Here is a 26,999-nt window from a genome sequence, read left to right as displayed (position 1 = left end):
TTTTTAAGCACTGTAAATGAATAGATATACTCTATTCTTTCAAATGCCTTATGGGCATCTAAAGTAATTAAGTCCTCTGGATTGGTATTATTTTTAGGTAAATAAATAATATTAAATAAGCAACGAAGGTTGTAAGATAACTGTCTCCCAACAATAAAACCAGTTAGACCTGGGTGAATTCTCTTTCTCATGACTGACTCCACTCTGATTGCCAGCTCTTTAGCCTTGATTTTATACAGCAGAGTAAGCTGATCGGACGATAAGATTCACATTTAAGTGGATCCTTACCCTTTTGAAGAAGTACTGTTATAACAGCCTATGTCATGAAGGGGGGAGTGAATCAGAGACAAGAGCTTTAGCGAATACCTTGCACAACAGGGGTGTTAAGTTGGCACAAAACTTCTTATAAAACTCAGCCGGGAAGCCATCAGGGCCTGGTGCTTTTCTGATTTTTTTTTATTGTATTTTCAATTTCAGAAGGTGTTAAAATTCCTTCTTTTGTCAACTGATCTGAATCACAGAGGGATGGTAATCCTTAATAATTAAAAAAGCTCTCAAAACGTTCAATTTAGTTTACCTCAGAGCTGTAAAAAATTTTATAGAAGTTTTTAAATTGATCACTAATACCCTTTTGTTCAGTAATAATACTGCCATCATCCTTACTAACTGCTGCTATAACACCAGCTGCTGAGGATTGTTTCAGTTGATAACACAATAACCTGCCAGCTAGTTCACCATGTTCATAATGAATCTGGCGTGATCTTATGTGGAGATCCTCAAGGAGTCATTCCGCTTGCAGAATAAGTATTTTCTTATGAAGCTCTTCGGAAGATGATGTTGATTGTAGCTGATCAATTGTATTTTTTTTTTAGATGCCATTGTCCATTGCCGATGGCCAACAAACTTCATGATGCTGAGCCGGCATCACGATCCATCGCCCCGCCCCACATTTATATTGATATATAACTTATTATTTGCATGTCATCGTAATAGCAATAACAGTCTTTTCATGAGCTGTGTTAAATGTTACATATAGCTGCCGCTTGCACGGTTGACAGGATCGTGAGGATTAAATGAAGGATTATACAATACCTCTCGTGCTTAAATGTGTAGGTTCAGTGCCAAACACTGTTACCTGCGGACTTGAAGCCACTAGAAGTCTTTTATCCACTCTTGGAAAAGTGTAAATGGTGGATTAACACTCAGCACATGATCACTAATAAGATGCGCCGTTATTAATATCTTTAGGTAAATCTGTATGTTATTTTCATTCTCTCATCTTCAGCGCTTCACATTTTCGCAGTTGTATCATCTGAAGGCAGAAGGCATTGACTGAGTGATTGACAGCTGATATTAACCAATCATTTGCATTCAGTTGTAGAGCAGTGAGCCAATAAGTAGAGCACAAAGGCGGTGCAAGCATTGCAGGCTTTTTTACATCAAGTTCACATAACAACTGTTTTAATCTGTTCCTGGTGCTGCGTTTGACATTTTTGGGTGCAAAGATGCATTCTGCATAAATGTCTCTTTAATCTGCGCACACAGTGAGGATTTTACAGTGAAAACAATGAAAATGTATGCTCTACACTGAACTCAAACCGAACTCTCGTGTTCTCCACCAGCTGTGGGAAAAGCCCTTGTAATGACACAGATCACTGTGCCATGCCCGTAGCCAGGGGGTTTCGGGTTGTTTGAACGAACCACCCCCCATGGCCCCCATGTAATTTAATTTAATATTATATAATGCATATTATAATTATTTATATTTAACATATATATTGTAATAAAGTGTAATTTTATATAACTTTGGCCAGTAATTAGAATCCCATTGAGCCTCAAAGCCACAATAAAGTGACGCGACTCTTGTGACATAACCCACTGAGTGGTAACTCTTGAATCTTTGATGTGACATCCTCCTTTGATACCTTACTCTTTGGCTCTCTTCTCTTGAGCCCCTTTCACACATGCAGACCTTTCCGGAAAATTACCGGCAATTTTCTGGAAAGGTTGTATGTGTGAACAGGTCCTTTTTGAAAATACTGGTAAATTCGTTCTGGCTATTTTCCAAAAAGAGAAGTTGTAACATTCCCGGTAATATGCCGGAATGCTGCGCTGTGTGAATGCAGAAGGAAGATTGCCGGAAAGAACGCGTGCACGTCTAGAACGTGCTGACGTGAGACGTCTGCTTGAGCCAATCAGAACAGTCAGACGCGTTTACGTCCGCGCGGTTTATGAGAATAAAAGCCTTTGAATATTTTCCCAGACGCATTTAGCTGCTAGAAGTTAGTCAGATAATGTTTATATGTTCTTCTTAATGCCAACTGTGTAAATAATCATCGATGAGATGCTTATGGTAAGCCGCCGTTTGTTTACCTTCACACTTAGCGTGTGCCTGTGAAACAGCCTGTGAGAGCCAGCACACGCACATATTATGAACATCTCGACATGCCAAAGTGATCCTCCATATGTTTTCTTCGAAGTTGTTCACAATATTGATCATCCACAGAGTTTGTAATGTAGTCAAATGTTTACAAATACAAGCGCAGCCGTTTAAGGCTCATTTGTGGTGAATGATGTCAGAATTTACTGGTATTTTGGAATTGATTTGTGAAAGGTCTTTTCTGGAAAATTTCCGTAACGTCCTCGCCTGTGTGAACAGCGCTTTTTTGAATATACCGGTAAAGTCGTTCCGGAAATTTTCTGCATATTTACCGGTATCACTGTGTGAAAGGGGCTTTGATCTGTATTACAGATTATCTCTTGTCATCTGGTTTTATATGCAGTCACAGGAGCTCTCGTTTGCCTTTTTTTCTGTTTATATCACATCATTCCCCTCCATGTTTGTCAGTATGTTATCGATCATTTCTGTGCATATTATTTTGTTACTCACCCTGTATGTTTCCAAGACCACCAGTGAGTGAGTGTCTGGTTGTTTTTTCCTACGGCACTTCCTCAGCGCTCACCCGACCGGGTGTTTACTTTGACTTTTGCTTTTTCCAAGACTCGCTTCTCAATAAAGACTTGCATTTGAGCTCACTCTTTTTTTAACTCGTGACACAAGTATTTTCTTTCTCATTTGTGTTTAAAGTTCTTTAGATTTTGGCATGATGTCTAGCTTTGAGGCTTTTTTTGGTCTACTTCACTTTGTCAGACAGGTCCTATTTTGGTGATTTCTTGATTGCGAACGTGTGGTAGTATTCAGGTCTGGGTGTGGCTAGAGAACTTGAAGCAGGTGTGATAAATTAAAGTTGTTCTAATGGGAATTTTTTTTTCACACAAGTCTGTGTAGTTCAGTATTTTGTCTTCAATTTAAGAATAAAAACTTGATTTAAAAACTGCACAATGTGTTTAATTGTGTTATCTTTGACTAATATTTACATTTGTTTGATGATCTGAAACAGTTAAGTGTTAGATTTCTGCATTGCATTTGTTACATACAGATTACATACCTCTAGAACATTTGTCATTTAAAGGTGCAGATTTAAAGCTTTATGCAGATATAATACATGTGTCATATATGTCTATGAGGCAAATATTAGCAGAGATTCAGCTGTTTTTCTAACAGGTTTACCAGTCAGGCACAGAATGAAAAAGCATTCCCTATCTGCTTTACAAGTTTTACAAAAACAAATTGTTTTGTTGTGATTACGAATATATACAAATAGAAACTGACCATTTACAGCTTTCAAATTTATGTCTCATCAATATGACCAAAATTAATCTAGGAATAATCATATAAGAATCTGCTTAAATGTGTATCTGTGTAATGGACTCCAGGGGGTTAATATGACAAGATCAATCTAAATATGATCTGCTATGTCTTTACATTTAATGTGCATCAAAATTAAGATTTGTGTAGCCAATGTTTTCACTTCCTTTTCACTGAGTTTTATGATTTACTAAAAAGTAAACTTATTTCTATTTCAGACCTAATTAAAGACTACGAGGAGAGTAAAGAGGAGGAACATCATGTCAAAATTGAGGACAAAACTCATTTAGAGACTGATGGTATTGTAAAAGTGAGAGATAAGAGTTGTTTTACCTGCACTCAGTGTGGAAAGAGTTTGGCAAGCAAAAGCAAACTAAAGACTCACATGAGGATCCACACTGGAGAGAAACCATTCACATGCACTCAGTGTGGGAAGAGTTTCAGCCACTCATCATACCTTAATCAACACATGAGGATCCACACTGGAGAGAAACCATTAACATGCCCTCAGTGTGGGAAGATTTTTAGCAAATCATCATCGCTTTATAGACACATGATGATCCACACTGGAGAAAAACCATTCACATGCACTCAGTGTGGGAAGAGTTTCTGCGATTCATCATACCTCAAAAAACACATGAGGATCCACACTGGAGAGAAACCATTCACATGCACTCAGTGTGGGAAGAGTTTCTGCGATTCATCATACCTCAAAAAACACATGATGATCCACACTGGAGAAAAACCATTTACATGCACTCAGTGTGGGAAGAGTTTCAGCAAATCTTCGTCGCTTTATAGACACATGAGGATCCATACCGGAGAAAAACCATTCACTTGCACTCAGTGTGGGAAGAGTTTCGGCCGCTCATCATCCCTTAATAAACACATGAGGATCCACACTAGAGAGAAACCATTCACATGCCCTTAGTGTGGGAAGAGTTTCATCCACTCATCACACCTTAATCAACACATCATGATCCACACTGGAAAGAAACCATTCACATGCACTCAGTGTGGGAAGAGTTTTAGCCAATCATCATACCTTAAAAACCACATGAAGATTCACACTAGTGTAAAAGAGTATGTGTGCTTGGAGTGTTAGAAGACTTTTATTACAGCTGCAGAATTGAAACGGCACCAGAGGATTCACACTGGAGAAAAACCGTACAAGTGTTCACACTGCAGTAAGAGGTTTGCTCACTCAGGAACCCTGAAAAAACATCAGAGGATTCACACTGGAGATAAACTGTAGACATGATCAGTGTGTACTAGGGTTGGGTACCGAAACCCGGTGCCATTATAACACCGTTACCTTGGTAACCGGTATGTACCAGTATTAAATCAGCGTATGAATTTCGGTGCTGAGGCATGGACGTGAGGGGTGCATGAAAAAAGGCACATATAGGCGATATGTCACAGCATCACTAAACCTTTAATTCTAAACAACTTTGAGGAATACCGACAGCGATATCAGGCGATTGTTATTGTCGCTAGGGAACAGACGCACGCAATGCGCAGAGTACAGAGCATTCAGCCTGGAACCAGTGGTTTTCGGTGAGCGAGAGCGACACGCTTCAGATCAACATGCGTGATCACGTTCATCCAATTTGCTTAAACTAAGCATTCTAAAGCGTTTTTTACAAGCAAGGATTCTTACACAGCAACTGTCTTTACAAAAGTCTGTGTAAGGGGGAAACATCTCAAACTTAATGACACATTTGGGGGCTCAAAGGCACATTTGGGGGCTCCCTCTGTTTTCGCGGCACTTTGCTATCTCTCTGTGACGGTGCTGCGCGCATCAGTTCCCCGCATTCGTCAGAAGTTGATGCCCAAATTGACACAGGGAATAAAAAGATTAAACTTCAGTCATGTTGATGTTGTGAAACACTATCAAAATGTCCACCGTTGATTATATTAGACTTCTGTTTTCAATAGCGATTTTAACTCTTAATATAGGAAGTCCTCGGCTATGCAGAGACCATTATTAATCACAAATCTAGTGTACATAGTTTAACGTTGGGAAATGCAGTCTTGAATTTACATTTAGTCATTTAGCAGACGCTTTTATCCAAAGTATTCATGTTTGCGTTTTTCATGTTCCGATCACAGTGATCTTCGCAAAAACATCTGATTATGCAAAAACAGAAATATAGAGTAATTACTTTGAATATTAATGGGTTACTAAATCTGATTAAAAGAAGCAAACTAGTGGCTAAAATTAAAAGAAAAAACCAACAGATAATCTTCTGGCAAGAGACTCATCTTTCTGATACAGAACATAGGAAATTAGAAACAATGGGATTTAAGGTTTTCTTTTCCTCATATAATAATGGTTGTAAACGAGGAATAATGACATTAATCTCAAATAAAATCAACTTCCATTTAATTTCTAAGATTACTGATAAAGAAAGGCGATATAACTTAATTAAAGAAACTATCGACCAATACAAAGTTACATTAGTTAGTATATATAGACCACCTGAAAAAGACAAAGCATTTCTCAAAAAAATAGTAAGTGTTATAGCCAAGAAGGCTTCAGGTATGTTGATCTGTGGGGGAGACTGAAATGTACAACTTTAGCCTAAATTAGACTCATCGTCTAATAAGCAAATAATCAAGAAACTAGACAAATCAGATATTTGATGAAAGAATTAGGCTCGATATATGTATGGAGAGACATATACCCTCTTAAAAAAGAATATACTTTTTTTTTCTTCCGCCCACATTTCTCATTCTAGAATTGATTTTTTATTTTATTTTTATGTTTGGGTCAGATCAACAAAAATAAAAGACTGTAAAATAGGAACAAAGGACATCTCAGACCATGCAGGAGTATATTTAACAGTTTACCTGGACAATAAACCCAGTAAGACATTTTGGCGATTTAACCCTAATCATTTGAATGATTTAACGCGAGTAGAATATGTTAAAAAAGAACTATTAGACTATTTAAAACATAATGATAATGGAGAGGTGTCACCTAGTATTATATGGGACACAGCTAAAGCTGTTACGCGAGGTAAACTTATAATGTGGGGATCAAGGAAAAAAAAAAACTGAATTACATAAATAATCTAAATATACAACTTGAAGAATTAGAGACTAAATATGGTAATAAGAAAGATCCAGATATTTTAACAATAGGGTTAGGGTTAAAGAAGTTAAAGAAGAACTCAATAAAATGTTTGATGAGCAAGTACAAATAAAACTTACATTTTAAAATTTTATGAAAATGGTCCAAAAAGCTCCTGGCATGAAGCATAAAGAAACGACAGGCAGAGAGGAGGATATTTAAAATCAAAGATTACAAAACTAAAACGATATGTTAGACATAGATGGCTTCTCTGCAGAATGGTATAAAATATTCAAAGAACAATTGATGTAAATGCTTTTTGAATGCTGTAATCATACCTTACATGAGTAACATGTACATAACTTACATCTGATATAACAACATATCAGATATGTTGGAGTTCAAATCGCTGCATACCTATAAGATATCTATAAAATAAAATAATTCCCCATTACAGAAACCATGAAAAAGTTTTTGAACAGACGGCTCCTTCAACCTTTAGATCTATACAATTGAATAGATAATAAGGATGAATATATTACCAAGCCTACCTTTTCTGAATTGGAAGGTTTTCAACAACTTTCAAATATATATATATATATATATATATATATATATATATATATATATATATATATATATATATATATATATATATATATATATATGTGTGTGTGTGTGTGTGTGTGTGTGTGTGTGTGTATGTGTATATATATATATATATATATATATATATATATATATATATATATATATATATATATATATATGTAACTTGGATAAAAAAGGCTTTTTCCATTACCTTCAAGTTACACACTACTTCAATAAAAGCATAAGAGATTTAGAAGACATAAAAACAACAAGAGTGCAGGTATTTATAAATGCTTACAAAAAATAAAGATTAATAAAAAAAACTAGTATCAAGAATTTATTCCTGTCTGACATTAACATAGAAACACTCAACAATGTGTATCAGACAGAAATGGGAAGGAGAAGCCAATATAATAATAGCAAATGAGGAATGGTTAACTATTTGGGAAACACAGATGATCACAATTAATTCATAGAGGGTATTTATTAGGAAAATGTAATCAGGTTCTTTATGACATCTAAAATAAAATACTTTTAAACTAGAGATCAAAATATGGTGAAGGATGGAGAAAATGTGAAAATGTATTGGCAGATCATTTCAAAATATTTTGGAACTGTAATATTATACACAAGATTTAAATAGAGATAAATCTAATTATGGGATTAATGTAATTTTAAAACTATGTACCTGAGAATTTACTCTGCAGAAATACCAAAAATTATGTGTATCTTCTTAACGCACTACTCACAACTAGCAAAAAGGCCATTTCAAAGAAATAGCTCAAGGAAGATCCTCCATCTGTAGGCGAATGGTATGATATTGTTAAAGAGGTGTATGATATAGAAGTACTGACATTTAACTTGAGACAACAAGCCTATAACATTTCTGCATATTGGGATAAATGGTTGAGAAGAAAAGTTGTTTTAATTTGTTTTAATTTCATTGTGGTGCTTTTATTGTTTACAAGTTTGGAGCCTGTTGATCTTTGACATGTAACCCATTTTTTATTGCTCTGTTTGGTTTGTTCTAAACTGTTTTGAAAAAGGAAAAAATAAAAGTTGGCTCATGTATCATCATCATTCTGACGCAAGCTCACAGCGTTCAGCATGTAGTTTTGCTGCTGTTGGATCAAAAACAACAGCTGCCATTCATGTTCAAACACTTCAAAAATAATTATATAGGCCGTTCTGTCTTTATAAATAATGTCTTACATTTTACATTGAATTCTGTCCAAAATAGATTGACTTTTGTCTCTTTGCTAAAATAAATTATTATTGTATTTGACTGTAACTATCTTTTTTTAATTAGGCTAGCTGCCTTATTCTCTTCAAAGACCAGCTCTCATACAGAGATCATTATTTCAGTGTTTTTCCAGGATATACCCACTGCGCCACCGTGCTGCATCTTATGGATGTTTATTAAAAACAAGTTATGTAATATCAATTGTTTCATACCTTTGCTTTGACCTTAATAAAAAAATTCAGATTTGGAACTTTTAATGTAGACATTGAGAACCCTTGTTTCAGGCTATCATTAACAGATCATGAGCCTACACTGTAAAAAATTGCTGTTAAAAAACGGTCAGATTCTACAGTAAAATAATGTTTTTTCACTAAAACAGTAATATTCTGTTAAAAACAGTGCTTTCTGGGTAACATTTTTGTTTTCGAGAAAGTAACCAACTGCAGAAAACTGTGAGCTAACAGAGTTCAGATTCGATGTTTTGAAGTCTGTGTTTGAAATCACGCTTTGTGTCCTTGTTCACTACTTCATACACTAGTTAACTAATATAGTTCACCTGACAGTTTTAATGAACACTAATGAGTGGATTCAGACACTGATGAACACCTGCTGTTAATAATCACAATTACTGAAGGAAAGAGAAACAAGAAACACAAACAGTGACTTGAGTTACAACATAAAATAAAATAAAATAAAATAAAATAAAACAGCTTTAGTCTCAGCAGAGGATCATTAAACAACTTCACAAACAACAGCAGACACACTTATTACTGACTGATTTGACTATCCATACTACTCCCATTGAGATCCAACAGAAATTAAGGTGTTTTTTGTGTCACCGTAATGGAGTGAGGGCCTGATTTAGTTGGGCTCTTCACCCTTGAACTCATTTAATAAGACTTTTGAACTGCTATAATGCAGAATTTACAAAACGTTTGAACTATAGCAATAAAGTTTGGAAGTCAATAAATAGAGAAATCTATTTGTCTGAAATTTGTTCTGATAAATGTTTTATTATAAATCTGGAAGAAAGACCTCATGCAATAGATTTTATGCTTAGTTGCAGGTATTAATTTAATTAATGAGAAGTGGAAACAGAAAAGATACCTCCGTAATTACTTAAAAGTTAAGAAATAACATACAAAAACAGTTCAGTCATGACAAATACACTCTCAGACCTCATGAATCTGACCTTGTATCTCAATAATGGTAAAATCTCAAATGTTTTATGCTGCAATGCATGCTGGGAGTGGCACGGTACAAATATCCCAGCATGCATTGTGGTATAAATAAATGTTGTATAATGGTCTAACACTTTTCTTTATTTGTGTTTGATTCTGCTGTTGTTTATGTTTAGACTTTCAGTTGCCTGTTTGTGAGTTAAACTGTTAATTTTGTTAGTTGTCACCATTATTGAGGTTCATATGCTGATTATTGATGTCTGTTTGAGTGCGATTTACGCCATAGAGCAGTGTTATTGTCCAAGATATTCTTAAAAACTTCCAGAAATCATTGCCATATATAGATATATTATGTAAAACAATAGATTTAACATTGAATAGGAGCAGTGAATTTTATTATACTAAATGAGAACAGACTCTGCCATTTAATAGCAACATGAACATCACCAGATCTTATTTAGGTTTTTGGCTGGCTTGCCTCAACAAAGGAGCTTTTTAAACAAAGTTCTTAACAATTGCAGCAGCCAAGATATACAAAAGTTAAAAATGACAGGGCTAAGAGCCCAACTAAAGCAAACTCTTTTCTCCATGATGGTGACGTAAAACTTTAACTTTTTCTCAAGAAGAACTTTAGTAGATGTTATACAAAAATACATGTATTAAGTAATAAGTGTAGCTGGTGATGATGTTTGTAGAGTTGTTTAATCATCCGCTGATCATTTAAATGATTTAATCATTTGTTGTTCTTCAGGTTATTTCATTATAAAGCTGTGACTAAAGTTTTGTATGTTCTGTTCTTGTTTTTTCCCTTCAGTATTTCTACATTTGTTCATTGTTAATCCTCAATTATCATTTAATTAGTCATTTAATTAATTAATTCACTTCAGCTTTGCTCCATGTTTCTTGAACACTCAGTAGTGTGGACACTTCAATAAAAACTGAAGTATATGCTCTGGGGTTTAAAGGGTTAAAGGTGTGAGAGGTAAAAACACAGTGTAAAAATGTATTTTAACAGTAATATACTGTTAATTTACACTACGGAAATAGACTGTAAAAAAAAACAGTAGATTGCTGGCAACCACAGCTGCCAGTAGATTACCGTTAAATCAAGGAAAAAACAGTATTTTACTGTAAAACCTGAAGCTAATTTCTTCTGTATGTCACCGTTGTGGAGGAGAGTAGAGCCAGTGTATGAGTTAAAGATGAACAACGAGCTGCTGATGTTATTCTGCATGTTTCTCTATTTAAAGATAGCGGCTGTTTAGTGGCTGATGCAGTAAGAATCTCTCTGGTGATTTCAGATTTACATGTATGTGTGCTGTTGTGAAAAATAAGACATTAGAGTTAAACCGAACTTTTCTAATTAACTAAAATAAGTTATCATTATAAGTATGCTTCTAAGCATATATAGCACATTACTTCATAAACTCATTCAGCAGTTGACCAAGTTGAGGCAGTTGCTTTCAGTGAGCAAAATGAGTTAACTTGAGTATTGTGTAAATCAATGTAGTCCATGTATTTTTACAGCAACATACTGTAAAATAACAGTACATTGCTGGCAACTGCAGCTGCCAGTATTTTACTGTTTTTTAACTGGACAATTTTTAACAGTGTAGAAATCTGCACTGGACTATTTTTTTCAGTCTGATTCCCACTGGGTTTTATTTTGCACCCAATCGCCCCTGCTATTTATTCACTCTTTGTTTATTTAAAACAAAATTCTTCTGACTGTTAATTCCCTGTTAAGACAGCGGTGAAGCCGAATGGTCTCTCTTTGCTGAACCTTTATGTTCTGTGCAGATCTGGGTCAGTCGGCATGAATATGGTTTCATTTTCCACACTGGGGCTGATAACAGAGTTCTCTGGAATTATTGTAAAAAATGCATTGTTGCCTTGGTAATGTAAGCGTAATTTCAACAAAAAATGTGAGAAAGTGGCATGAGAATAATGTCAAATGTGCGAGTCTTGTAAAATAATAAAAATTCTACATATATCCTCCAATTTTCATTTTAATTTGAAGCAAGCTAACAAAAAAATACAAGACATTTTGTAAAAATGTACCAAAAGTTTAAAATATTCATTTAACAGTTTAATTGTTAATAGAAAAATATATTTGTATAAATATACAATGCTTAGCACTGTTGACCGCACAGCAAGAAGGTCACTGGTTCGAGTCTCGACAGGGTCAGGAGTGTTTCTGTGTGGAGTTTGCATGTTTTCCGTGTGTTGGTGTGGGTTTCCTCCAGGTGCTCCGGTTTCCCTCACAGTCCAAACACATGCGCTATAGGGGAATTTAATTTACTAAAATGGCCGTGGTGTGTGTGTGAATGAGAGTGAATGGGTGAATGGTGGAAGAGCATCCACTGCGTAAAATATATGCTGGACTAGTTGGCAGTTCGTTCTGCTGTGGCGACACCTGATAAATAAGGGACTAAGCCAAAAGAAAGATTAATAAATGAGTTTTAAGACTGTCTGGACTCGGCCGGACTCGGATGTTAAGGACTCGGACTTAAGTCCGACTCAACCCCTTTTGGACTCGGACTTGGACTTGTACTCGACTGGTTAAGGACTTGGTCTCGACTTGGACTCGACAAAGGTGGACTCGACCCCAACTCTATAAGGCGCTAACGAACTTCTTCCAGACTCTAACCATCACTATAAAATAAATATTCAACACAAATGTTAATTATCAGTAAGAAAAAAGTCGGGAACATTTGAATGTAATATTCGAGTGCTTTTAAGGACTAAATTTACCTGAAATTGGCAAAAGCAGCTGCATGAGCAACTTTGTTGACAGCCAGATTGAGTGAGCGCCATTGCTTAGGGATTAGGGAGTCGACTCCAAAAGAGTCGATTTCTCGATTCCTCAATGGACATTGTGCTGTAATCGGTCTTTGTCAGGTGATGTCACCGTTGTAAACACCGAGTTGCATTGTGGGACATAGCCGCCATTTGTGTTGTATCCGAGTTAACGTGAGCTGTTATGTGGCTTTAGCGTCTTTCGCAGAGTAAATACAGTGTTACGTTCTTGTTGTGTTAAGGGCTGTAATAGTAAATCACACGATCGAAAAGGTAATAAATGATCACGACGACATATTTTAAATTTCCCGCTCGGAAGAAAGTATATTGACAGACTGTAGCAGTAACAACAGACACATCGGGTGTTCTGGCCAGCTGCATTAAGACGCAAAATATATCTTCATTTCTCCGTTTATGCTCTCAACATTATCACAAAGGTAAGTACGAAAGATTATTTAAGTAACTTTACAACTGTCATTGCTTGAGCTTCAAATAATTTTATTAATTCAATGTAACACTTTAGTTTTGGGGGTAGAACTGCATTTAAATATTTACGAATCAATTTAGTGCTTATGGAATTAAGATGGTAAAGTATTTTATTGGAAAAATATTGTAAAATACTTTTTTACAACTTAGATTTGCTGATGTACTCACTCCCTGACAAAAAGTACATTTTTGACTGTCCTTTTTCTGAAAATAAAGTTTTTTGTTGAAATCATTCCCTTAAATGTTTTAAATCTCCAGGCTGTAACTTCATGAAACTGCAGTTAAAAAACCCAGTTCTTTTCCACTGTAGAAAAAATATAAATATATTGGATGACAAAGTTAATGCTTAAAAGTTAAAAATTCAATTCAGGTTTATTATGCTCAAATATGTCATATTTTTCATAAGCATGTAGCATTATAGTACATTTATTTTTTACTTATTCTTTCTGTGTTATATTTTTTGCTGTATATACATTTCTAACTTTGTCATTGCCAGCCAAGCTTCATATGACCCAGACTGAGCAGCATCTCTACATCTGGGCCACACAGAAACTACACAGACAGACACTGCACACTCTGCAAGACAAACTTAGAGGAGGGAAAGAAAACCAACACTGCAGTCAGCTGAAGATGTGGACGACCAACATGCTGAGAAGGAGACACTTGAGGTTGAAGATGGTGACAGATACTGATGAGAAGACACACAACACTAAGGAGGTAGCTGAGACAAACAATGTAAATTGTGTATAGACACGTGTAGAAGTAAACCACCTGTTGGAGGAGAACTGACAGCTGCTGTGTGAACTTGAAGGATACAGGATGTCTGATGGATTTTGTAACAAGAATGATGCTAAAGTACCAAACAGTAAAAAAAAAAAAAACCCACACAAAATCTTAATAACAAGCACAGAGCCATAAACATGATACTCCCTTGTGAAGGTGAAGATGTCACATTACAGCATAGGATTGTAACTGTCAAACAAGCCAACGTTCGACTGAAGTGTAGAAGAGCTGTAGATGTCAATAAGAGTTAAAAGCCCAGGTGTATAAATGTTTTTTTGTGCATAATAGCTACATTATTTAAAAAAATTCCAATTTCATTTTTGTAACTGTTTTCTTTTGCTATGTGTATGAGTGTGTTTTGCTGATGTTTCATCCTGTCTTATGTAAACAGTATGAGGCATTCCTCCAGAAATGACTTTTCCCTCAGTGCCTGAATAAAAATATAATTTGTATAAATGTAAATAAATGGAGGATGACTTAAAATGTGTTATCTCATTTATTGTTTATGTTCTTCACAATCACAAAACTGGTACATCAGAACCAAATACAAGGTAAGCAGTTATTACTTGAACTAAATCCTTTAAAGAACTGAGACAAGTGCTTTTGCTTAAAGTTAAACAATAAGTCAATCAGTAGTTTGAGCTAAATAGTTCACCCACAAATTTAAAGTCACTTACTATTTACCTGCCATCAAGTGGTTCTAAACCTTTGAGTTTATTTTTTCTCTTTACACTAATAAAGATATCATAAAGTAAGCTGAATGTCACAGTGTAAAACTAAAAGACTGTGACTAACAAACACGCATCACATTGCACTCACTTTTAAACATGGACCTTTGTGTTATTTGTATTGTGCATGTGTGTGTTTGTGTAATGTGTATATGTTGTTTTTTTTCTGTCCAGATTAGCATTGTGTTTATGTAAAAATTTTACTTTTATGTCAAACAATAGCCCATATGAACACTGAAATAACCACAGACACATTTTCTTTCAAACTTCATTTATTAACCAAACATATAGAGTTTACATATACTTACCAGTTTCCTATTCTCAGCACCAAACCTGTTTAACTTTCAAACAAAGCCATTTATACAGATTTTCCCGCCTTCACTTTGGAGCAGCCATTTTCCATAACATCATCAGAGTCACAACCCCCTGGTCAGTATATAAAAATCACAGTTTTGTTGTTTAAATTTGTATTGGTTATTTGTTGTGTTGTATTTTGAGTTTTGTATGCATATTCATTTACTTGCATTAATTTATATTTCTGTTGAATGTCTTTTTATGTATTTTTTTTTGTCTACATGGTAACCCACTACCATTAAAATGGTTTAACCCATGGGCGGGGCCAATACAATAAAATGGCCCCAAACATTCACTTGGTGTGGGTAGTTGTAGGAGAAGGTTGTGTTTTGTCAACAGTTTTGGTAACAGTTTTTGTTCAGGTCATTTACTTGATTTAGCTGAACAAGCCTGTATATACATTGTAAATATTGAATAGTTTATTTTTCTTTATTGTTATTTTGTCACTTTCACATGTTTTGCTGGATTTTTGTTTTCACTTTGTGTAAATAAATCACTCTTCACTTTCACCAGCGGCTTCTGTGACACCTTTTTGCCTCCATCCACCCGGTCAATCGTAACACTGAAAATCTGTAATTGAAATTGTAGAAAAACCAACAAATACAATGGAAGTCAATATTTACAGGTTTTCAGCTTTTATCATAATATCTGTATTTGTGTTCAACATATCTTAATATTTGGGTGTATTATTTTATCTAATGTTTATTTTATTTAATGTTCTCTATGCACTCAATGTATTTGACTAAATAAAATTATGATAGTATTTACATTTTTTGTTCTGTTGCTTTCATTACATTTATGGTTCATATTTGTAAAATACTTCAGATACAAACATCTATCCAATAGTTTGTAAATGTAAGTATTAGATGTATCTAATGAAAAAAACAAAAAAATGCAATACATAATTACAAATACTTACTGTGGTTTAATGGGGTTCAAACTAAAACAATGTATATTAAGACATTGATGATATACAGTATGACATGTCATTATCAGCAATGAGGAGTCTGCGGCAGCGCACTCCGTTGGTTTGCAGTTAATTCAAACCGATCTATACCCTGCATGTAAGTCAGTTTATCAAAATAACGATCCCTGGCATGTTTGTTTAGTTTATTGCGGTACCGCGTGCTCTTGATTTTCTTGTACTTCTTCAGCTTGACCTTTTTATGGCATGTATCTCTCTTGCGTTATGTGTCTCTCTGAAGTTGTCACGCAAAGCGAAACCACAAAAATGGCGCCGGTGTGACGTCACACACAACAAACGCACGTGACTGACAAAGACCGATACAGTCTCCTCGGGCTGCCCCTCGTGTTGCTCTGTGTGTGCTGTTCCTGATGTTTACAAACTGACTGAGAGGTGGGGATGACAGACCATGAATGATTTTATACAACAGGCAAATGTTTGAGTACTTAATGACATTTTCCCAGCTTAACAGTTTATGTTTTTGCAAAATGCTACAATGATGATGTCTTAGAGGCTTTTTCTCCAGTATTTTAATTGACTGTTTGTAAAGTGACTCTATGGGTTTTAGTGTTGTTTTGTTTGCTTGTGACCAGGTTGTTAGACAGTAGGTTATATGTGATAAAATCATTGAATGCATGAATATTTAAGCTGCCTGCAATGATAAATGTGATCTTATATTGAATTTACCACGGTTACATACCTTTTTAATTTGTGATTTAAATGTTAATTTAGAGTCAATTTGCACCCCAAGATATTTAAAATCAGATACAATTTGTAATTTGTCCCCATCCACGTATATGTCTGTTAGATTATTTACTATGTTTGTTTTAGAAAAGTACATTGCAACAGTTTTGCTTACATTCAGTTTTAAACAAGACTGGTTTAACTATTCTGACACATGAGCCATAGCTTGTGTAAGTTTTTCTGCTACTTGGGTCGTGTTTTTACCATGTGTATAAATAACTGTTTCATCTGCATACATCTGAATCAGGATATTTTGACAGACTGAAGGAAGGTCATTTATGTAGAGAGAAAATAACAAAGGTCCCAAAATGGAACCTTGAGGTACACCCGTGGGCAGAGAGAGCGGGGAAGAGTGATAATTATTAATTCTCACTGATTGTGATCGATTTGATAAATATGATTCAAACCACTTCAATGACTCTGGTGACATATTAAATTTAGTTAATTTGGACAATAATATTTTATGATTTACAGTGTCAAAAGCTTTTTTCAGGTCAAGAATCACAGCACCAACTACACCACCTTTATCCAGTAGATGTTTAATATTTTCTATGAGAAAACAATTTGCAGTTTCAGTGGAGTGTTGAGATCTGAAACCGAATTGCATTGGATGAAGAGAAAATGTAGTGGTGTTTAGATGTTTAATTAATTGATTGGCAATGAGTTTCTCTGCAACTTTAGACACAGTGGGAATAATACTGATTGGCCTATAGTTGGAAAGTGAATAATGATCCCCGTTTTTAAAAATTGGAATGACAGCAGATGACTTCCATACACATGGAAATATTGCTTCAGAAATGGAACGATTGAGAAGTTTAGTTATTGGGGTTAATAGTGTAGAACTAAGTTCTTTCAACATAAGAGAGTCTATACCAAAAGTTTCTTTAGTTCTGGAGGATTTGAGAGATTTTATTGCCTGTAAGGCATCAGATTCTGAGATATTACTTATGCTGAAAATTGGCTGTGAACTATTTAAAGAGCACATGTTAGAAATTTTTGATGGACACAATGGGACCATATTTGAAACTGAGTTAATAAAAAATTATTAAAGGCCTCTGCAATTTTGCAGGCGTTATTTGTGATATGCCCATCTATCATAACTTCCAACATCTTTTTGTTTTTTGTATCATGTCTAACAACTTTTTTTAGTTGGTTCCAGATTGTTTTAGAATCCCCTTTTGCTTTTTCTATTAATGTTAGGAAATAATCAGCTTTGGCTTTTCGTATGTTTTTTACTACTCTATTTCTTAATGTTGTAAACATGTTTCTATCACTAGCCGATTTACTCTTAATTACTTTTTTAACGCAAAATCTCTCTCTTTCATTAGTTTTAGTATGTCAGAGTTAATCCAGGGTAGTATATTTTTATTGTGTTTGCATTTAAGTTTAGTGCTGAATTCTTTACTGTTTTCTCGATTGTTCCTACAAAAGATCCACGGTCCTTTTCAAGATCAGTACCCAGTAATAGTCTGTCCCAGTCAATTTGCTCTACAGCATTTTTAAATCCGTCCCTTCTATTTCTTGGTATTCCTATAAATTCATGTTCTCTGGCAGAAAATTTAAATCTCTTTTTGGAGAGTTTTCTGGCCACAAGTGTCAAATTGTGGTCAGAAATGCCAGCTAACATATTATAGGTTTTAATTATCCTTTCAGGTCGGTTGGTAAATATTAGATCAATCTGAGTACTACTTGAAGTGGTGATTTTTGTGGGACCATTTATCATTTGAACAAGGTCAAATTTGTCAGTTATTCTTTTAAGTTTGTTTCTACAAGATGTATCCTCCCAGTTTATGTTAAAATCCCCTAAAATAACAGTTTCTTTATTTAAGTTACTTTCTTTAAGTAACTTTTCAAACCTATCATAAAAAGTACCATCCGAGGATGGGGGACGATAAATCACAATGATTTTAAATGACATTTGGGGTGATAGTCTGACATTTAAACCCAAGCATTCGAATTCATAATCACAAAGCCAATTAATTTCCTCACATTGGAGATTATCTTTTACATATATCATAACACCACCACCTTTTGCTCCTTCTCTGTCTTTCCTGAACATTGTATAGCCAGATATGTTAAATGCCGCAGAAGGGGCATATTTGTACAGCCATGTCTCAGATAGGCAAAGGTAGTCCAGGTTTGAGTTAGTTAACAGATGGGTAATTTGTTCAGATTTAGATAAAATGCTTCTTATATTTAAATGCCTACCTAAAAGACCTTTGGGTTTCATTTTAGGGTCCCACACAATTTTTGAGTTATTAACAGTGTTAAAGAACGCATGTTTCCGGTTTTTGACAACCCCTGGGTTGAGCCGTTTCCTGTTTACACTGTTCGTTGCCATGGTGCTCGCGCTGTCATTCAAAAAAGTTTGTTGTTGTTGCTGCGTTTCTGGATCAGGTCTCTTGTTTCCACGAAACGCACACACCCGTCCAGCGAACTCCCGACCGAAGCTTCTGTCCGACATGCCGACACACAACCTCGGATGCGTTTTTTCCCCCTGCCGCTCGCCATCCAACCACCCCGGAACCGCGGCCGCGCCTTTCACACACTCTACCCCCTGGACAGACAGCTTGAGCGTATTTGGCGTCGGGCAGAGAGAAAGCAGAGAATTAGCCTGTTGTGCAGACGATAACAAAAGTGTACATGAAGAGCATACCTGTAAGGTAAGAGTAGCGCGTTTGTCCTCCGTTTGAGGGTTAGCCTCTCTCAGCGTCTTGAAGTGGTGCGGGCCTGGGCACGGGTCGATATCCCCAGATAACATCAAGCATATTGCGATAATAAGTCCTGTCCGTGACGATTGTGTAGTTGTCATTGCTTTTTTTTTCTTTGTGATCTTGTTATACAGCGATGGGTATACCATGGTCACAGCCAGTGCATAAGTTCCATAGCCTGTACTTGTCCTTGCCAGTTCGTTACCTTTTCGTTTGTAGCCCAGATCCTTGTATATATGCGGATTGTCATTATGATAAGACAGTGGATAGATGCTGCAAAACATCCGAACCGGATCCACACGAATAGCCGCTGTCAAGCTTGTAAAATAACAGTAGACTAGGAGTGTTATGACAACACCTGTTCCACCTGTCGCCATCTTGGCCTCAGCCAAGTTTCTTACCAGACAGGCACTTTGACCAACTAAGCCACAGCGCCAACGCTGAACAGGTGGCAAGACGTTTTTGCACACAGAGACTAAAAAAAGACAGCAAGTCTTAAAATGGCAAGCAAAGAGGTTGTTTAACTCTATTTGTCGCACTATTCATTACGCCTCAAAGCTATACAATTTTATAATTCATTCCGGTAAGCTCTATAAAACAAGCACACGCACCACCTGGACTAAGGCGCTGCTGGGATTAGAGGCCAGGATCTCCTGTTTACAAGACAGGCGCTTTGACCAGCTAAGCCACAGCTCCACAGAAATTCATGGTAAGAGACATTTGCCGGATAACAAAAATCGAAGAAGAAAAAATAATACACAACAAAAACCAGCATGTCAGGATGCAGAAAATGCTGACAAGACGGACGCGGTCTTTTAGAGTCTGGATGATCATGTCTCAAACCTGACCGGTAACCTGGCCTCTGTTCAAGATCAAAGCAAAAAGTGCATGAATTTATTTTTATTTAATCTATCCTAAATCATGTGTTAAGTGTTTTTTGGTACCTCCAGTTTTATTACATCCAAACCCAGAGTCAGCTCGGAAAATGGAAATCAGGACAAACATATGCTATCGGCCATTGAAAGAGTTTCAGATCAGAAAGCCACTCTCCCATAATCTGAGGGAAAGGTGCAGTTTGGATTTGAACCTAGCACCTGCTGTTCCCAAGATAGGTGCTCTGGCCAACTTAGTCTTAACACTAAAAGAAAAAACCTCTTGATACGATACTTCCAAACGCAGTTTCATCTAAGACAGTGGGGGGGAAGCAAAATTTACTGTGCTTTCTACTCAGTTACTTTGCACATGCATAAAGAGGCTCTTGTACGACAAATCCAAAAGGCGTGATCTTAACAATAGGTGGCAGTTACTTTTCCCCAAAACTACAGGTTGCCGACGAGTCATTCCTCAAGCCCACTAGGCCCTACATCGTTTTCTAATCTCCCTTATTTAAAACAGCTCAATTAAGTCATCGGCTTTATTGTAGAGTACCCCTAGTATCTGAGCCTGCACTGCGCAATGAAAGAAAGAAGCAAAAGGGGATGGACAGATGCCTAAAATGTTAGAAACGCACCACACCTTAAGTCAGTTAAGAAAAAGAGCAAAGCTTGCAACTCTGGTGGGACTCGAACCCACAACCTTTGAATGGCTCAGCTCACAGCCTAGAAGTCCAATTTGTCCAATGCGCTATCCATTGCACCACAGAGCCTGAGTGTTCTGCTTTCTGTAGCACTTTTGCACAGAAAGCACTTTTTAGTACTCTCTGGCCCATGAAAGAACAGCCAACGGCGTACATGGCACTGTTGGGAATCGAAGCCAGGATCTCCTGTTTACCAGACAGGCACTTTGACCAACTAAGCCACAGCGCCAAACAACCTTGACAGGGGTTAATTGTTTAATTTTCAAAAAAATAAAAAAAAACTAACAACGGTAGCGCTGCATGTGGGAATGTCTGGACTTGAAATATTAAAGTCCAATTGGTTAGGCAATACCACACTATGCTATATAAAGCCATCGTCCAAAGCCCTCTTGAACGAGCAGCGTTCTTAAGGATTTGAGTTTTGTTAAGAAACCGACTGCTAAACATCCCGCTGTGTAAACACTCGTTACTCTTAACAAAAAGCAGACATGAAACCTGTACATTAGGCACTGCTGAGATTTGAACCCAGGATCTCCTGTTTACTAGACAGGCGCTTTGACCAACTAAGCCACAGCACCAACGCTGAAGGTCAAGATGTTTTTGCACACAGAGACAAAAAAAAGACAGCAAGTCTTAAAATGGCAAGCAAAGAGGTTGTTTAACTCTATTTGTCACACTATTTATTACGCCTCAAAGCTATACAATTTTATAATTCATTCCGGTAAGCTCTATAAAACAAGCCCACGCACCACCTGGACTAAGGCGCTGCTGGGATTAGAGGCCAGGATCTCCTGTTTACAAGACAGGCGCTTTGACCAGCTAAGCCACAGCGCCACAGATATTCACAGTAAGAGACATTTGCCCGATAACAAAAATCGAAGAAGAAAAAATAATACACAACAAAAACCAGCATGTCAGGATGCAGAAAATGCTGACAAGCCGGACTTGGTCTTTTAGAGTCTGGATGATCATGTCTCAAACCTGACCGGTAACCTGGCCTCTGTTCAAGATCAAAGCAAAAAGTGCATGAATTTATTTTTATTTAATCTATCCTAAATCATGTGTTAAGTGTTTTTTGGTACCTCCAGTTTCATTACATCCAAACCCAGAGTCAGCTCGGAAAATGGAAATCAGGACAAACATATGCTATCGGCCATTGGAAGAGTTTCAGATCAGAAAGCCACTCTCCCATAATCTGAGGGAAAGGTGCAGTTTGGATTTGAACCTAGCACCTGCTGTTCCCAAGACTGGTGCTCTGGCCAACTTAGTCTTAACACTAAAAGAAAAAACCTCTGGGTATGATATTTCCAAACGCAGTTTCATCTAAGACAGTGGAGGGGGAGCAAAATTTACTGTGCTTTCTACTCAGTTACTTTGCACATGCATAAAGAGGCTCTTGTACGACAAATCCAAAAGGCGTGATCTCAACAATAGGTGGCAGTTACTTTTCCCCAAAACCACAGCTTGCCTTCGAGTCATTCCTCAAGCCCACTAGGTCCTACACCGTTTTCGAATCTCCCTTATTTAAAACAGCTCAATTAAGTCATCTGAGTGTTCTGCTTTCTGTAGCACTTTTGCACAGAAAGCACTTTTTAGTACTCTCTGGCCCATGAAAGAACAGCCAACGGCGTACATGGCACTGTTGGGAATCCTGCACTGCGCAATGAAAGAAAGAAGCAAAACGGCAAAACGGGATGGACAGATGCCTAAAATGTTAGAAACGCACCACACCTTAAGTCAGTGAAGAAAAAGAGCAAAGCTTGCAACTCTGGTGGGACTCAAACCCACAACCTTTGAATGGCTCAGCTCACAGCCTAGAAGTCCAATGCGCTATCCTTTTTTTTTTTTTATTAGAAAAATTTTTCAAATTTTACAATACATACATTTAAAAACATTTAAAACATCAGTTCAGAAGCATATTAAAATATCATTTACAAACATTTCTTAAGACATTATGTTGGTATCAAAACAGGAAAACAACAAGCATAATCATTCTGGCAAATCTATTTTTAAACCATCTATTGAGTACATAATATAAGGAGTATTCAACATAAACGTTTTGTAAAATCCAGTCTCTTTTTCTTGCATTCTAAAATATTGTTCCACAGTTTTTATATAGTTTTCCAGTTTTCTTTTATACATTTTCCATAACTCTATTTTAGCATTTTTATTTTTCACAACGTTTCTTCTTTCCCAAATTACAGTTCTTGCAACTGATAGAAACAAATTGGCAATTCTTGTTTTACTTCCATTAAAACCAAATAAAAATATTTTATACCATTCTGTCTCCTCCTCAATCTGCTCTGTTTCACTTGGCATCATTTGTTTCATCATTTCTTTTAACTTTGCCATAAATGTATTTAATTCAACACATTTTAAAAACAAATGCATAATACCGTCATTTTCCATACCACATATTTTGCATAATGCATTCTCACTGCTTCCAATTTGTGCCAGTTTTGTTTCAGTGAAAATAACATTATGTCTGATAAAATAATCCAACGTTTCAATTTTTACGTCTAAATATTTCCATTTTAAATTTTTCCAGATTCCCTCTTCATCTATTTCCACAAAGATTTTTTTTCCAAAATTGTTATGCACTTTGTTTCTGAAACAAATGTAGAAATTTTAGAGAACACATTCTTGAAAATCCTTCTCATTTTCCTTTAAAATCACTTTCACATTATCATTGCTTTCATTATTTTGTTCAATTTTAACTATCCATTCTTTAGGTATTGCACTTTTCACTATTTCAAATTGTTTTACCAGAGTTTCTCTTTTGACATCTTCCCCAATCTCATCCATGGCATCCACAATTACTTGGTTGGTAAAAACCCTTCTTTAATCTCATATAAAACATCCTTAACCTGACAAACACCTGCTTCCAACCAATATTTAAAAGATACTTCTTTCTCGTGTTAAAATATTAGCATTTAAAAACAAAGGTTGATTTAATAACATGTTCCTCCCTTCAGGTTTAAAATCTACGTGACTTAAAAACTCACTCCATGCTTGTAAAACTTTCCTATAAAAATCAGGAATCCCAGTCATCATGCTTTGTTTCAGTTTCATCCATAAAATATCATCATTCATATTAAAACCCCCACATTTGTTAAGATAAAACCTCATTACATACGAGGATGGGACTCAAACCCACGCGTGCAGAGCACAATAGATTAGCAGTCCATCGCCTTAACCACTCGGCCACCTCATCACGTACTTTCCTTCTTCTCGGTGGAGGCTGGACTGTGGCACATATTTGTATATTTATGTTTCTGCAACTATTTTCGGTCAGATGACTTTCAGTTTTGACATATGAACGACAGATCAAATGAACGACAAAAATGGGATTTGATGGACTCTTCCACCTCGTCATGTATGTACTCACTTTCATGATGGGGGCTGGAATATGACATTTCTGTATATATTGGCTGCTATTTTCGGTAAAGATGACGTTAAATTTTGCAACAACATCCTTCAAAACGATAAGAGCGTGCGAGTAAAACACCTTCCACGGAAGCACTGGACTCTTTCAAACGCCAGAGCATTTGAACGACAAGGATGGGATTCAATGGACCCTTCCACCTCGTCATGTATGTACTCACTTTCATGATGGGGGCTGGACTATGGCATATATGTTTGTATTTGCAGCTATTTTCGATAAAGTTGACATAAAATTTTGCAACAACATCCTTCAAAACGCTAAAAGAGTGAGAGTAAAAGAAATTCTACAGAAACACCATTATCTCTCGAATGCCAGAACACATGAGCGACGAGGATGGGATTCGAACCCACGCGTGCAGAGCACAATGGATTAGCAGTCCATCGCCTTAACCACTCGGCCACCTCGTCTTGTATTTTCCTTCTTCTCTGGTGGAGGCCGGACTGTGGCACATATTTGTAAATGTATGTTTCTGCAACTATTTTCGGTAAGATGACTTTCAGTTTTGCCGTATGAACGACAGAGCAAATAAACGACAAAAATGGGATTCGATGGACTCAGCCACCCCGCCATGTATGTACTCACTTTCCTGTTGGGGGCTGAACTATGGCATTTCTGTATGTATTTGCTGCTATTTTCGGTAAAGATGACGTTAAATTTTGCAACAACATCCTTCAAAACGATTAGAGCGTGCGAGTAAAACACCTTCCACGGAAGCACCGGCCTCTTTCAAACGCCAGAGCATTTGAACGACAAGGATGGGATTCGATGGACTCTTCCACCTCGTCATGTATGTACTCACTTTCATGATGGGGGCTGGACTATGGCATATATGTTTGTGTTTGCAGCTATTTTCGATAAAGATGACTTAAAATTTTGGAACAACATCCTTCAAAAAGCTAAAAGAGTGAGAGTAAAAGTCCTTCTACTGAAACACCATGATCTCTCGAATGCCAGAACATATGAGCGACGAGGATGGGATTCAAACCCACGCGTGCAGAGCACAATGGATTAGCAGTCGATCGCCTTAACCACTCAGCCACCTCGTCACATACTTTCCTTCTTCTCTGGTGGAGGCCGGACTGTGGCACATAATTGTAAATGTATGTTTCTGCAACTATTTTCTGTAAGATGACTTTCAGTTTTGCCGTATGAACGACAAAAATGGGATTCGATGGACTCGGCCACCCCACCATGTATGTACTCACTTTCATGATGGGGGCTGAACTATGGCATTTCTGTATGTATTTGCTGCTATTTTCGGTAAAGATGACGTTAAATTTTGCAACAACATCCTTCAAAAACGATTAGAGCGTGCGAGTAAAATACCTTCCACGGAAGCACCGGCCTCTTTCAAACGCCAGAGCATTTGAACGACAAGGATGGGATTCGATGGACTCTTCCACCTCGTCATGTATGTACTCACTTTCATGATGGGGGCTGGACTATGGCATATATGTTTGTATTTGCAGCTATTTTCCATAAAGTTGACATAACATTTTGCAACAACATCCTTCAAAACGCTAAAAGAGTGAGAGTAAAAGAACTTCTACAGAAACACCATGATCTCTCGAATGCCAGAACATATGAGCGACGAGGATGGGACTCGAACCCACGCGTGCAGAGCACAATGGATTAGCAGTCCATCGCCTTAACCACTCGGCCACCTCGTCACATACTTTCCTTCTTCTCGGTGGAGGCCGGACTGTGGGACATATTTGTATATTTATGTTTCTGCAACTATTTTCGGTCAGATGACTTTCAGTTTTGACATATGAACGACAGATCAAATGAACGACAAAAATGGGATTCGATGGACTCTTCCACCTCATTATGTATGTACTCACTTTCATGAAGGGGGCTGGAATATGACATTTCTGTATGTATTTGCTGCTATTTTCGGTAAGGATGACGTTAAATTTTGCAACAACATCCTTCAAAACGATAAGAGCGTGCAAGTAAAACACCTTCCACGGAAGCACCGGCCTCTTTCAAACGCCAGAGCATTTGAACGACAAGGATGGGATTCGATGGACCCTTCCACCTCGTCATGTATGTACTCACTTTCATGATGGGGGCTGGACTATGGCATATATGTTTGTATTTGCAGCTATTTTCGATAAAGTTGACATAAAATTTTGCAACAACATCCTTCAAAACGCTAAAAGAGTGAGAGTAAAAGAAATTCTACAGAAACACCATGATCTCTCGAATGCCAGAACATATGAGCGCCGAGGACGGGATTCGAACCCACGCGTGCAGAGCACAATGGATTAGCAGTCCATCGCCTTACCCACTCGGCCACCTCGTCATGTATTTTGCTTCTTCTCTGGTGGAGGCCGGACTGTGGCACATATTTGTAAATGTATGTTTCTGCAACAATTTTCGGTAAGATGACTTTCAGTTTTGCCGTATGAACGACAGAGCAAATAAACGACAAAAATGGGATTCGATGGACTCGGCCACCCCGCCATGTATGTACTCACTTTCCTGTTGGGGGCTGGACTACGGCATTTCTGTATGTATTTGCTGCTATTTTCGGTAAAGATGACGTTAAATTTTGCAACAACATCCTTCAAAACGATAAGAGCGTGCGAGTAAAACACCTTCCA

The 26,999-nt window shown here is 36.8% G+C and overlaps 2 protein-coding genes, 1 long non-coding RNA gene and 3 other non-coding genes across 8 annotated transcripts in view; 2 read left to right on the top strand and 4 right to left on the bottom strand.

The window, feature by feature from the left end:
* The window catches only part of LOC137490965 (protein NLRC3), a 766,684-nt gene that overhangs the window by 257,493 nt on the left and 482,192 nt on the right, over window positions 1-26,999 (top strand). The window lies entirely within an intron of this gene.
* LOC137491432 (uncharacterized) overlaps window positions 1-26,999 on the top strand; it is an 85,544-nt gene that overhangs the window by 2,639 nt on the left and 55,906 nt on the right. Inside the window, exon 3 of one of the 2 annotated variants that reach the window (XM_088650648.1) lies at window positions 3,928-7,226. The exons of the other annotated variant lie outside the window; for it this stretch is intronic. Coding sequence (XP_088506774.1) covers window positions 3,928-4,640 — 713 coding nt within the window. The 3' untranslated portion in view covers window positions 4,641-7,226. Of the gene's footprint in view, window positions 1-3,927; window positions 7,227-26,999 lie in introns of those variants that run through there. 2 annotated transcript variants of the gene reach the window in all.
* On the bottom strand, window positions 12,752-24,565 carry LOC147844878 (uncharacterized). 2 transcript variants are annotated; one of them, XR_015942908.1, is made up of 3 exons: window positions 20,942-24,565; window positions 15,514-20,884; window positions 12,752-14,624 (listed from the first exon to the last, which is right to left on the bottom strand). It is a non-coding gene; the product is annotated as an uncharacterized LOC147844878 (long non-coding RNA). The 2 variants fall into 2 exon arrangements; XR_015483793.2 differs by having other exon boundaries at window positions 15,514-24,565.
* trnat-ggu (transfer RNA threonine (anticodon GGU)) lies at window positions 21,101-21,174 on the bottom strand. The gene has a single exon. It is a non-coding gene; the product is annotated as a tRNA-Thr (tRNA).
* trnas-gcu (transfer RNA serine (anticodon GCU)) lies at window positions 24,716-24,797 on the bottom strand. The gene has a single exon. It is a non-coding gene; the product is annotated as a tRNA-Ser (tRNA).
* Window positions 25,979-26,060, bottom strand: trnas-gcu (transfer RNA serine (anticodon GCU)). Its single transcript has one exon. It is a non-coding gene; the product is annotated as a tRNA-Ser (tRNA).

Source organism: Danio rerio, chromosome 4 (genome assembly GCF_052040795.2).
Source record: "Danio rerio strain M-AB ecotype USA chromosome 4, GRCz13ab, whole genome shotgun sequence".
Lineage (NCBI taxonomy): Eukaryota > Metazoa > Chordata > Actinopteri > Cypriniformes > Danionidae > Danio > Danio rerio.
This window is presented reverse-complemented; position numbering and strand designations above follow the sequence as displayed.